Source organism: Neopelma chrysocephalum, unplaced genomic scaffold (genome assembly GCF_003984885.1).
Source record: "Neopelma chrysocephalum unplaced genomic scaffold, ASM398488v2 Primary Assembly neopelma1_77, whole genome shotgun sequence".
Taxonomy (NCBI): domain Eukaryota; kingdom Metazoa; phylum Chordata; class Aves; order Passeriformes; family Pipridae; genus Neopelma; species Neopelma chrysocephalum.
The window spans coordinates 1,583,748-1,595,771 of record NW_020897738.1 but is presented as its reverse complement, the minus strand read 5'-3'; the positions used below and the strand labels follow the sequence as shown (position 1 = coordinate 1,595,771).

Below are 12,024 nucleotides of genomic sequence, written 5' to 3'. Positions count from 1 at the left end.
GGCGTCCTGCACAGCGCCTGCAGCAGCCCCCGAGCCTAGCGGGGTCCCGCATGGCGTGTTCAGGGCCACCGGCCAGGCGCGGAGCCCCGTGCGCCTCAGGGAAAAATAAAGTAGAATTAATAGACCTACTGCCCCTTTTTTCAACCATTCTGCATTATTTTCAGGAATGGTTTAAACCACTTGTTCATGTTGGTCTGCTGTAAATATTTTTTCAGTAGGAAGCAGTACTTTCATGAAATATCATGGAATCACTGATTGAGGGTGTTTTGGTACATGTGATTATTTCATCTGTGCAATTAGGTCTCTATCTTATCTCCAGATATACACATTACTTTTCTGGAGAAGCATTTTTTTTACAATAAAAATTTCTCAAGTCACAACACTTAATCTTGGAAAATTCATAGAGTGAGGCATGATTACAAAATTAATTTGAAAATTAATTTAAAAATCCATTTTCTGATCATTTATGCAAGTTTAATCCCTTCACAAGGGGAAGGATTGACTGCAGATTCCCTTTATGAATAACATTCAAGGTGTGTATCACTATTTCGAGCCTACCTTCTGTCTGTTTGATTTAGCTGCATTTGTTTCCAGATCTGTGTCCTCATCTGAAGCAACACTGTCATAATCAGGCTGGTCATTATCCTGACTCTCACTGCTGTGCTGATTGCTGATTGATTTGAGTATCAGTTCCACATTTTCTGCAGATCAACACATTAAAAAACATACAAGGGATTTTGGAGAAGAAATGGAAGTGCACTCTTCTAAAACATTAATTTAGATCCACCTAACAGGTATGAATTACCACTGTCCAAAACTAGTTTGATGGTTTTGCCTTTTAATTTCTTCTAAGTGTTCAGCCAAATTAAAATAAGTGATGAGAATCACACTTTAACAGCTTAATAAAACTCATACATACTAAAAAAAAACCAACAGACTTCCCTGGACAAATGGATGCCAGCATTCAAATGAAAAATATAGGGAAAATTAAAAGTTAGAAAAGATTTTTTTGTGTTTTCTCTCCAGAGGGAGAACTAGTGCTCCAATGTTATTTCATATCATCATGGCTAGAACTGTGGCTCTGCCTTGTTGTTAACACAAGTATTTGTAATCTTTGCTATCTGTCATGCTCAAGAAATACAGAAAATAAACATTTTTGTTAGGTGAATTAGCAATAAGATCTAAATTACAGCCACGTCCTGCATGTAGGGAGCAGCCAGAAATTCCAACATCTAAACCCCTGCCATTATCCCAGATGCCAGTCAAGACAAGTGTCACTCTTGCACTGTTCAGGAGTATCCCAGAAAATATTATCAAATTGTTATAAAAATCACAACCATCACAAAAGAATGTTCCTAAACTGCACATATCGCCCTTGATTCTTGTTACAAATACCAAGTTTAACAGACTAATCTTCTATATTTGGGCATTATTTTGGTGGCCTATTGCCTGTTGTCAGTAGCCTGATATCCAGTTAGTTTCTATTTATAAAAACAATCTCTCTCTCTCTCCATTGACACAGCACTGCTGAAAGGGTTCTGGGAATGACTGAACTACTGAGGAACTGCCTTCAGAGGAGCTGACAACAGAAGCTCACTCACCTTTGGAACCAGTGAGAGGATTCCCCTGTTGTCTTCGTTTGGCATCACTTAAAATATCTATGACCAGTGTAGCAAACTCATGGGCATTAAATCGAGCCAGTTTCTGTCTTCCCTAAATTACAGAATAATGCAGGGAAAATAAAAGTACATCCTGTGTTAGATGAACAGCAGAGTTCCCAGAAAAACTAAGACTATACACTTAGAGTGAGTTGACTATTCAATTACATTTATTGCAAAAAGTGTGACTTCAAAGGGAAATGTAAATTATTTTAACCTCTTTCCAAGTAGATGTAACTCTTCTACAATAATGAAATATAGTAAAGCAATATTCCTTAGGCCTATTAAATTACCTGGCCAATTAGATTATTTTTCAGTATTAAGAAGGTTTCATACCTGATTCCTGGTTGAGGAATATTCAGGATTTACGGGAAGAAAAGGGACCACTGTGGTCTCTGTCACAAGTGTGCTGTGATTCTGAGTTGCAAGCCAAACTGCTCCAGAGGGAAAAAACAAAAACAGGGAATAACCTTCCTGTACTGTTCGACAGTGTTTCTTGTCAAAGAATAAAAGACCCCAATTTCAAACACAAACACAATCAATTCAAAGGAAGGCTTTTTCCCCAGAGGGTTCCCTACTCTGTGAAAAACATGGCATTTTTTGAATTAACATCCCCTTCACACAATGCAAGACAAAGAAACTCCCATCAGCAGTAATTACTGAATACAGAAGCATTTCAACAGAACATGTGGCTGGATTAGCATCTTTTTTGTAATGTAACAATTCAGATTTATCTTATTTCATTCCAGAAAGCCTCACTCACCTGCATCTGTTTCCCTCCTGTCAACTTCATCATACACATCCATGGCAAGTTCTTCAAATAAGTGGTTGCTTAGCTAAGGGTGGAAGAGAATAATTACAGCTTGAAAATAAATAAAACCCAGTAAGATCTCTGTAACAGAGAAAATGTAAGAGCACAACTCTGCTCTCTTTTCTTCAGCCTACATAATTTATAGAAATGCTCCTTTCTCAGCCTGCCCAGTGAGGTAAATCCATGGAGCAGACTTGGATGATCACCCAATTTCTGGGTACAGAGACAACAATTCTGTTCTACACTTCTTTACTGGTTAATGGATTTTTCTCTCCTATCTGACCACAAAAAGACCTCGTGTGTTTGGGTGAAGCAGAGCCACTGTGGGAATGAGGTACCAAACACCACCGTAGATTTGGGCTTAACTGAACAGTCAAGGCCCACAAAATATTTGTGTTTCCAACTGTTCCTGCAGCGGGTGATTCAAGAGATCCTCGTGTTAGGAAGCCTGAAAGATGAAGTGAGGAGTTTGCCATGTCTAGAAAAGGAGTTTTACTTACAGACTGAAGCTTCTTCTTGGCTGCTTTTGCCAGTTCTGATACATCCAGACTGCTATGAAAACAAGATGTGATCATTACATCTACAGCATGTCATGGCTTAAACACAAATTCTACATTCCAATAACTCAGTGATTAAAATGTCACTTTTATTTGAAACCCCTCAATATTTTAGTATTTTTAGTATCACTTTTAACACACTGATGTTACTAATACAATATCACAATTAGCATATCCAGAAGCTCTCAAACACAATGATCTTAAATTTAAAAAAAAATAATCCCAAAAATTCTTTGGAATATGGATACCCACAATTTTTTTACCCATATAACTTTAATTTTATTAAAGCTCTTCATAGAAATTTTGCAAGCAGTAGGTTGGACAGTAGTTTACTTACAGCCGTCTTATTTCCAATTGCACAGCAAGAAAAGAGAAACAGGGACTTGTAATTAATACTTGATATGTTTGGTACAAATATTATTTCATTGATTCACAACCAAAACTTAAAAACACTCAGATGATCAAAAGTATAAATATTTTCAGAGGAGAACACAGCTTTCTTGTAAGTATTACTTTAAAAAATCAGGAAACCACCTCAACTGTTCCTTACATTATTACACAATCTGTTTCTTAGGAATTCCCATGTGTGTTCCCTTAATAGAATTGTCTCACCTTCCCCCTGCATTTTAACAAACACATCAAACTTCTATAATTTTCTGATTTTGTTTATATGACAATATTCTTTCTAGAAAAAAAAAGCTTCCAAGATTAATAAAGGCACACATAAAAAGTTGGAATGGCAACAGGCTTAAAAGGTGTTTCAGAAAGAAAATTAAATGCAATCATTAGGGCGTTTTTTATTTTGATGTTTTCAAACATTCCATGGAATCAGCAACTTACCTGTCTGCCATCTGAGGTATAACAAAGTGCTGCCCGTTTTTGTGCTCTAGAGTTGAAAACAAATTGCACTTTAATAGGTTGGTACTGGTCTATAATTTTCAAGAATATAAGGAAAAGGCAAACAGAATAATTTATTTTGCCTGCAATTACTCAATTTCCAATTACAGAGAGTTAGCAAGTCTTAAAAGAAGACTCCTACCACAATTTCCTGGTGTTATCAAAGATTCCATTTAAGGCTTATTAACTGTATTAAAATCCTATTAAAAAAGAATATTAAGTTCTAAAATAGGTGACTTTAGGGCAGCTAATGGCTAAAAACTTGTAAGTGTGCTTGTGTTCAAAAGGAACCTACTTAATTAACACTCCCCTGCTTTTGCACTTCAATTGCAAGAAACGACTTGGAAGAGTTTCTACAGTTTATATATAGAACATGCATTTGTGGCAAAAGAGAAAGGAGCTTAATTTTTAATCTAGGTATATTTAAAACCCTACAGTTTTATCTGAATTTTAAATGCATCATCACTAATCTTGCATCTTATACTTTCTTTGGTTCTTCCTGTATATTTATACAGAATATAAACACTGGAATATCTGAAATGGATATAAAAAGTGCATTAACACTGACACAAACATCATACACCACAGTCTGAACTGTCCTGTAACTAAACAGACAGACCTCAGAGTGCAGTTTCTTGTGCTTACCTGGTTTCCTGCCACAGAGATAAAAAGCCAACCTGTCTGTGAGCTCGTACTGGATCTCCACCAGCCGCTCTGCCAGCTCGTGGTGCCCCCCTTGTCTGGGTCACACACAGAGGGGACATCAGTCAGTCATTGAGACACACAGAATTAAAAATGGTCACAGAAACTGATTTAGAACAACCCAGTACAAACCCACAACCTGGTTCCACCCTGTGCGCCCCAACCCATCTGTGCAGTTCAGCCCTTTCCCACAGCAATTCCCGAATTATTCCACACCCCTGGAGCCTACTCAGCTGGCTGAGCTTGCAGAAACTCTTCTCCTCAGATCCCTTTTCTGAGAGCTGCTAGCCTGGCACAGCACAGCCTGTGTCATTGGGATCACAACTGTCTCAAGCACCCAGAACACGAGCTATGAAATGATGAAAATGCCTATTTATACTCTTTATGCATCCACTCTTTCTAGAAAAAGTATAATTAGCATTTAACATCCAGATTATTTTCAGGACAGAAATGTATCTAAGTAGGTTCCTCACGTGATTTATGAACATCAGGTAATATATGTCAGAGCTTCTACCTTGCATAGTCAACTGGAGTTTTCCCATTGGAATCTTGTGTGCCAGGATCAGCACCATAAACTGTTAACAGTTCTGCCTGTAAAGTCTGTCCCGCCTTAGCAGCAACATGGAGAGGGGTGTTTCCTTTCTCCTACAAGGGACGAAGGAAAATATCTACTTAATCAACAGGCCTAAGCAGAAGATTGAGCAATAATTGATTGTTCATCAAAACAATGAAAAAAAGTGTTCCTACAGGATGAAAGAAGTTGGCTTGAGCTCCTAAGGAAAGCAGTCGCAAACAGGTCTCCAGGTTCCCTGTCCTCACACTGGAATGGAGTTGCTGCAAAAGAAGCAGGATTATATTTAATACAACAGCAACAACTGTGAACCACCACCTGCTTTTCAGCAATCCTTTCAGAAAGCGGTGTGCAAGAGTTCTTCTTCAATTAACCTAAATTAATGCCTCTCAACCATCACCTCCAGTATCCATACATATTACCAAAAAAAAGTGGCTTCAAGGTGAAGTTAAGCTCTATTTATTTACATAACAGTGCAGAAAAACTGCAGTAGTTGAATGAAAAGCAGCTAACTGAAGTGAGTCAGGTTTGCTGTGCTGTCCCTGCAGGTGCCCCCTCACCTTGCTGAGGTCTTTGGCAGTGACACTGTCGTCCTCCCGGCACGGCAGGCGATGTACAAACGCTAACATCTGATACTTAGCTCTAATGAACTCGGCTTTGTTGGGACTGCAAACAGAAATCCAGGCAACAGAAGGGAAAGGAAAGAAATATTAGTGCTTTCATGGCAATACAGATGCTCTAGAAAAAAAAGGAAAATTCACAAGTGAAGATGGAATCAGATCTTTGCCAGTGGCAAAGTCAGACGTGGAAAAATATTTTCATCAAAAAACAACCCAGTGCTGATTGTCTGACTATGCAGAGCAAACTTCTCTTACTAATATCAAAGTATCTGCAGACCATGGCATGCAGTGTGTATTTCTTAAAAGAAATTATGCCAACTACAGATCTATACTTACTATATGCAGTTATTTACATTTTACAATGAAGCACCATAATCAGTGACAGAAATCTCCCAATTTTTGCTTAATTCATCAGCCAAACTCAGGTTTTTTGGCAGCATTCAGATAACTGAAGCACGAGGCATGAGAATTAAAAGTCTTTTGATTCAAAGACTATTCACTATTTAAAGTGAGAGGTCAGGAGACAATAGTTCAGGGAATTCAAGCAATGAATTTTTGCAATAAATTTTTAAAAATTAATCCTTGGAAAGTAAAGAAAAAATAATAATGAGTGCACAAATAACTAGTTTAGTCTTGTTCTCCTCCAGCAACAAAACACACACAGGTTCCCATGGATTCCTTGCTGCTCTGTCACTGCTGAATAAAATAATTACAGTTCTATAAAATAATAATTCTGCCATTTCCCACTTACTGCACTTTGTCCTGCGGGCTGGCCTTGCGCCGTCCACTCATGACAGAGGCAGGGTCCAGCAGAGAGTGTTCCCAGATGGAATTAGCACCATTGTTGTACAGCGTTTCCACCATCTGAAACCCAGGATAAACACACACAGGCATTGACATTGTGCTGCTGGCTGCACTAATCAAATATCTGTAATTATTTCCAAGCAGACATCAAGCCAACAGATTCCCAGTCTGTGTGCCAGCATCCAGAACCTACTGGGATATCAGAACTGGGCACGTGCTGAGGAAGTTATGATGTGGAATGTAATAGGAAGCCCCTTAAAATTCCCTTCTCTTCCCAACAGCAGCTCTACTGAAAAGAAAACCTTCCTATACATTGAAAATTTAGGCTGATGCAGATCTGTTGCAGAAGTGTGAAAGAAAATTGAGGTGATCTTCCAAAGCAAAGGTATCAAATTAAAAAGGCAGAGACAATTCTGATTTCAGTGGTCTGGTATTAGTGGTCCATCATAGAAAACAAGAGAAACAAAAGGAGACTAACTCAGAAAATGAAAGACTAAGAGGACAAGCCCCTCCCAAACAACAGTTTAATGATATTAAAAAATCAATATATCCAGTTTTAACCAAGGAAGACAGTTTTCCTTCCTACCTGCAGCAGTGTTGGAGGCCACGGCGTGTGCTTGAGGTGCCTCACTTGGGAGATGTGGCGGCCCAGGCTCCGGTGGACACTGCAGCACTCGTCACAGATCAGAATCCCCCTGTTTATGGATGCCCAGCAAGGATCTGGAAAAGAACCCATTAATTACAACACAGGAGGCAACATGACCTTATATTTCAAACACACACTCCAAAACAAGGAGCTCTGCCTTCTTCCCTGCTTAGCCACTCTGTGAGTCTGTAAATGCTACAGCCAGGGGCTCTGGGTGCTGGGAAAATGGGAAACACCAGCCCTTGCACTCCTGGGGGATGTGGGATTCCCAGGATAGCAAGGAGATCTGCTGTGGAAACTTGGGAAAAACCCCACTGCTTGCAGTTCTTCCTATGAAAATAGTTTCCTTTCCAAGCATAACAGGACACTGAATTTATCACTGCCTTGAAGTGCTTTACTTGGTATTTCATGGAGTCCCACATTCCTAACAACAGCACTTACCTATTCTTTGGAAGAACTCTAGTTGGTTTATTTTTGGGAAAAAAACCCCAAACTTGCCACAAAAATCTTTATTGTTTTTTTTTAAAAACACCCAGTCCATACACACAAAGTGGGAACAGCAGTCAGGCTTTTTCCCCAACTACTCAGTCTTCACTTCTATATTATTACAATGTTCTTTGAACTTCCACTTTAAATAATAAAAACACTCAAGAGTGTCATAATTAAAAAAAAAAAAAGGTACATACATGTCAAGTCAAAGGCTCAGTAATATCCCAAACTGTCAAGCAAAATAACTTTATCTCTCGTTAGATCCAAACTGAATCATCTTACAAGCAATGCAGAAAGACAACTGATGGGAGGTGAAGTAGTAAATAATATATATGAGCAATTACGGAGCTTCAAACATCAGAAAGCATAAAATCGAGTAGGAATGGTACATCAGGTTGAAACAATAAATGCCCAACAGGACACCAAACAGGTCCCTCGGCTGCTCGGAGCTCAGTCTCCAGAAGAAACTCCAATTTCTGTCAGTGACACGTGAAACTCAACGTGCCAGAACCCTGCAGGAACAGGCAACCAAGCAGCCAGACAGAGCTCCTGACCCAGCACATCACAGGAGAACAAAAAAGGAAATCAAGGAATTCTCTTTTATTCTGGAAAGATCTTAATTTCGAATGCAGAGATGAGTCTGAGGCCGAGTACAACGTGAGCCTGGTATCTGATGAGAGGCCTTCTGAGTGCTGTCAGAACACATCTGAGCAATGGTGCATCAGGGAAAAGGCTTCTCTGACCCATGCAACAAACTGGCTGAATCCTTGAACATGAGATCTGATCACAGCTGTGGTTTCTGAGCAGAGCTGATGTTGTCTGTGCTGAAGGCAATGCAGGCAAACCTGTTTGGACCCTGGGCCACGAGGGATGGGAGTCTATTCACCCACGATAACCATCACAGCCCAGAGTCCAATTAAAGCAGATGTTTTAAGGAAAACCCTAACTTAATTTAAAAAACAAATTAACAACATGCATACAACCTCCTTGTTAAATCATTCCATTACTTTAACAGCTTTCACTTCCAAGAAGGAAAAAAATGGCAACGAATTGAGAGATATCTGTTGTAACCCAAGGACACAAACTGAGGCAGCCTTCCAGATTAATGAGCCTGGTCCCTTCTTGTTAGAGCCCAGCTCATCACACATGGATCATATCCTTCGGGATCCTTCCCTTTCCTGTTCCTGTCACTGCTCCCAGGCTGCTCCTGAGCATCACTCACTGCACAACCAACAGTCAGCGTTGGGGGTTTTCTTTACATCCACCCCAATACCCAACTCAACCGGCTCCAAACAACAGCAACTCACCCAATAAATTCAGCCACTGTTTATTTGGTCATTTCATAGCAGAAAAAAGGGTTTAAAAACTCTGCTGAAGAATAAAAGCCAAGGCTTTGCTTGCAATTTCAGCTTGTACATTGTACCTAAGAGAAATCACATTGCTGAAAGGGTTTGTGTTTAGGTAGAGTCCCTCAAAAAAAGGCACTGCTGGCAATGTGGACGGTGGGGTGCAAATAAATGCAGTAAAAGGAAAACAAAAGGAAAGACAACAGATGGATTCAGCAGGGAAACTGAGCAGCTGAGCACGCTGGGCCAAGAGAAGGCTCTTTGCTCCTGCAAAGGTTCCAGGAGCCCAAAGGACACAGAGCAGGATGGATTTGATGCTGTGCACAGGGGAGAGCACTGATCGAAAAGCAGGGGGAAGTGAAGCACTGAAACCTGTTTTCTGCATCTGTGGCCCCTCACGTCAATCCATACCTGGCTTAGCACCATTTACTTGTTCCAAAGAACAGATGGGGATGGGAAAGGGAGAAGGAATGTGGTATTAGGCAGGCTGAAGAACCAGAAAGTGCTCTCAGTTTATGGGAAAATGGATATTTTGGGTTTAAATTTAACGGAATGAAGCATCTGTGCTGGAAATTATTTGAGTCATTTTTAAGAGAGATCCAGTTTATGGACTTGATCAGAATATGCTTAAGCCAGTACCAAAATACACAGAATCCCAGAATCATTTAGGTTGGAAAAGACCTCCCAGACCATCGAGTCTGTGACCGATCCCCACCTTGTCATCTAGCCCAGACACTGAGTGCCATGTCCAGTCGTTCCTTGGACACCTCCAGGGATGGGGACTCCACCACTTCCCTGGGCAGCCCCTTCCAATGCCTGACCACCCTTTCCATGAAGAAATTCCTCCTAATCTCCAACCTGAACCTCCTCTAGCACAGCTTGAGGCTGTTTCCTCTCGTCCTGTTCCTTATTCCCCGGGAGCAGAGCCCGACCCCCCCCCACCTCCACCTTCCTGTCGGGGAGATGCAGAGAGCCAGAAGGTCCCCCCTGAGCCTCCTTTTCTCCAGGCTGAGCCCCCCCCAGCTCCCTTAGCCACTCCTGGTGTTCCAGACCGTTCCCCAGCTCTATTCCCTTCCAGCCCCTCAATGCCTCTCCTGCTGTGAGGGGCCAGAACCAGACACAGCACTCGCGGTGCCTCAGCAGCGCCCAGCACAGAGGGACAATCCCTGCCCTGATCCTGCTGCCCACACTGGTTTTGATACAGAAGACAAGAGGGGAGAGGCTGCAGAGCCGGGGCCAAGCACTTTCAGGAACCTGCAGGGTGATTCAAAACAGGAAGTGTGAGATGAAGACAAGCCCAGCCGTGGGTCTGAGAGTGAACTCCTGCCTGGGATAGGAAGTGCACCAGAAGGGCTCCGGTAAGATCAGCTCATGTAAAAGAAACCTCTCCACATTCTGCCACAGAAACAAAGAGAGTATTGAGGAAGTCCCAGGGGAAGCACTAATTAATGCAGGTGTCAGGCACACCCGACCTGGTGCAGCCCTCAGGGCTCCTGACACAGCCGACGTGCAGCCCCCCAGCACCCCCCGACAAACCCCTCTGCTTTAGGGAAAGGAAGAGTTTCATTTATTTTATTTAAGAAAGGATTAAATTAAGGTTTCTTTACATCTATGGATCAGACAGCAGATTTGTAGTAAATAAATAAATACCAGACAATGCTGTAATGTCACGACATGACACAGTAAAGGGACGGGTTACAGGATTATCCCAACAGTGATTCTGATACCCTGACCAGCTTAAGGAAGACAAACAGTCCCAGAGCTTTATCTGAGTCAAAACACCCTGATGTTTAAAAGCATAGATAGGCTCCCTTGAGTGATAGGGACAAGTGCCTGCGTGAGAGATGTCAGATCTATTTACTGCAAAAACAGAATTCTGTGAAGATACAAGTAGAGTCACAGAATCCCAGACTAGCTGGGGCTGGAAGGGACCTGAAAGCTCATCTAGTCCCACCCCCTGCCATGGGCAGGGACACCTTCCACTATCCCTGGTTGCTCCAGGCCTCGTCCAACCTGGCCTTGGACACTTCCAGGGATGGGGCAGCCACAGCTTCTCTGGGCAACCTGTGCCACGGCCTCACCCCTCTCACAAGGGAGAATTTCTTCTGTAAGAAGACTGGGATTTTTACTATTCTATATTTTTTAACATAAGTCACATTTAATATAACTTGTTCTTCCCTCTCTCACATCTTTTCTTCTGGCCGTTCAAACGTTATCTACATTACAGTGTTTTAATTTCAGTACATACATAATTAATTAATTATATTGGAAGAACCAGCACAGAACACAAACAGCAAAAACTACAGAGAAGGAAAGACAACCTGATAAAAAAAAATAAATTAACCAGGACAGTTTTAGATGTAAGAGCAGCAGAACTACAGATGGTCAGGAGATGGAACTGCCTTTCTAAAGACAAGATCTGTCTCCATAAGCTCCAAACCAATCTGCAGTGAGAGACGTGTCAACACACAGCAGACGCTGCTCTGAGCTTGTCCGACCCGCGTCTGTCAGAGCCCTCAGCACCACTTTCCTTGGCAGTCTGGGACACCAACACCCAGCCCCGGCAGTGGGACAAGGCTCAGCTTAACCCCCCTGACCCTGGAACACGGGAATGGCCCCAAACCCTGCCCGGTTCCCACCTCCCCAACTCCCCGGGACAGCCCCGTCCCTCCCAGTGACACACTCCCAACCTGTCAGCCGTGTCTGGGAGGGGCACTTCTGTCAGCCCTCATCCCTGCCGAGCCGGGGAGCCCCAAATCTCCCCCTGCCCAGCCGGATACCCACAGGACGTTCCCGGGGCTCTACCCCCTCAGCCCCCCGGGCGCTCCAACACGGAATTTATCCCACCCCTGGAGTGCCCAGGGCCAGGCAGGACGGGGCTGGGAACGACCTGCTCCGAGGAAAGTGTCCCAGCCCGTGGCAG

At 42.3% G+C, this 12,024-nt stretch overlaps 1 protein-coding gene across 9 annotated transcripts in view; it reads right to left on the bottom strand.

Annotated features, from left to right (window-relative positions):
- The window catches only part of GIT2 (GIT ArfGAP 2), a 32,112-nt gene that overhangs the window by 19,859 nt on the left and 229 nt on the right, over positions 1 to 12,024 (bottom strand). For 5 of the 9 annotated variants that reach the window (XM_027689381.1, XM_027689383.1, XM_027689387.1 and 2 more), the window contains exons 2-14: positions 7,207 to 7,340; positions 6,568 to 6,680; positions 5,757 to 5,862; positions 5,373 to 5,459; positions 5,140 to 5,270; positions 4,569 to 4,663; positions 3,867 to 3,912; positions 3,364 to 3,369; positions 2,970 to 3,021; positions 2,422 to 2,494; positions 1,995 to 2,092; positions 1,602 to 1,713; positions 559 to 701 (exon numbers count right to left, since the gene is read on the bottom strand). In XM_027689381.1, the coding sequence (XP_027545182.1) occupies positions 559 to 701; positions 1,602 to 1,713; positions 1,995 to 2,092; positions 2,422 to 2,494; positions 2,970 to 3,021; positions 3,364 to 3,369; positions 3,867 to 3,912; positions 4,569 to 4,663; positions 5,140 to 5,270; positions 5,373 to 5,459; positions 5,757 to 5,862; positions 6,568 to 6,680; positions 7,207 to 7,340 (1,196 nt within the window). The remainder of the gene's footprint in view (positions 1 to 558; positions 702 to 1,601; positions 1,714 to 1,994; positions 2,093 to 2,421; positions 2,495 to 2,969; positions 3,022 to 3,363; positions 3,370 to 3,866; positions 3,913 to 4,568; positions 4,664 to 5,139; positions 5,271 to 5,372; positions 5,460 to 5,756; positions 5,863 to 6,567; positions 6,681 to 7,206; positions 7,341 to 12,024) is intronic. The other 4 variants (XM_027689385.1, XM_027689388.1, XM_027689384.1 and 1 more) reach the window with 3 other exon arrangements.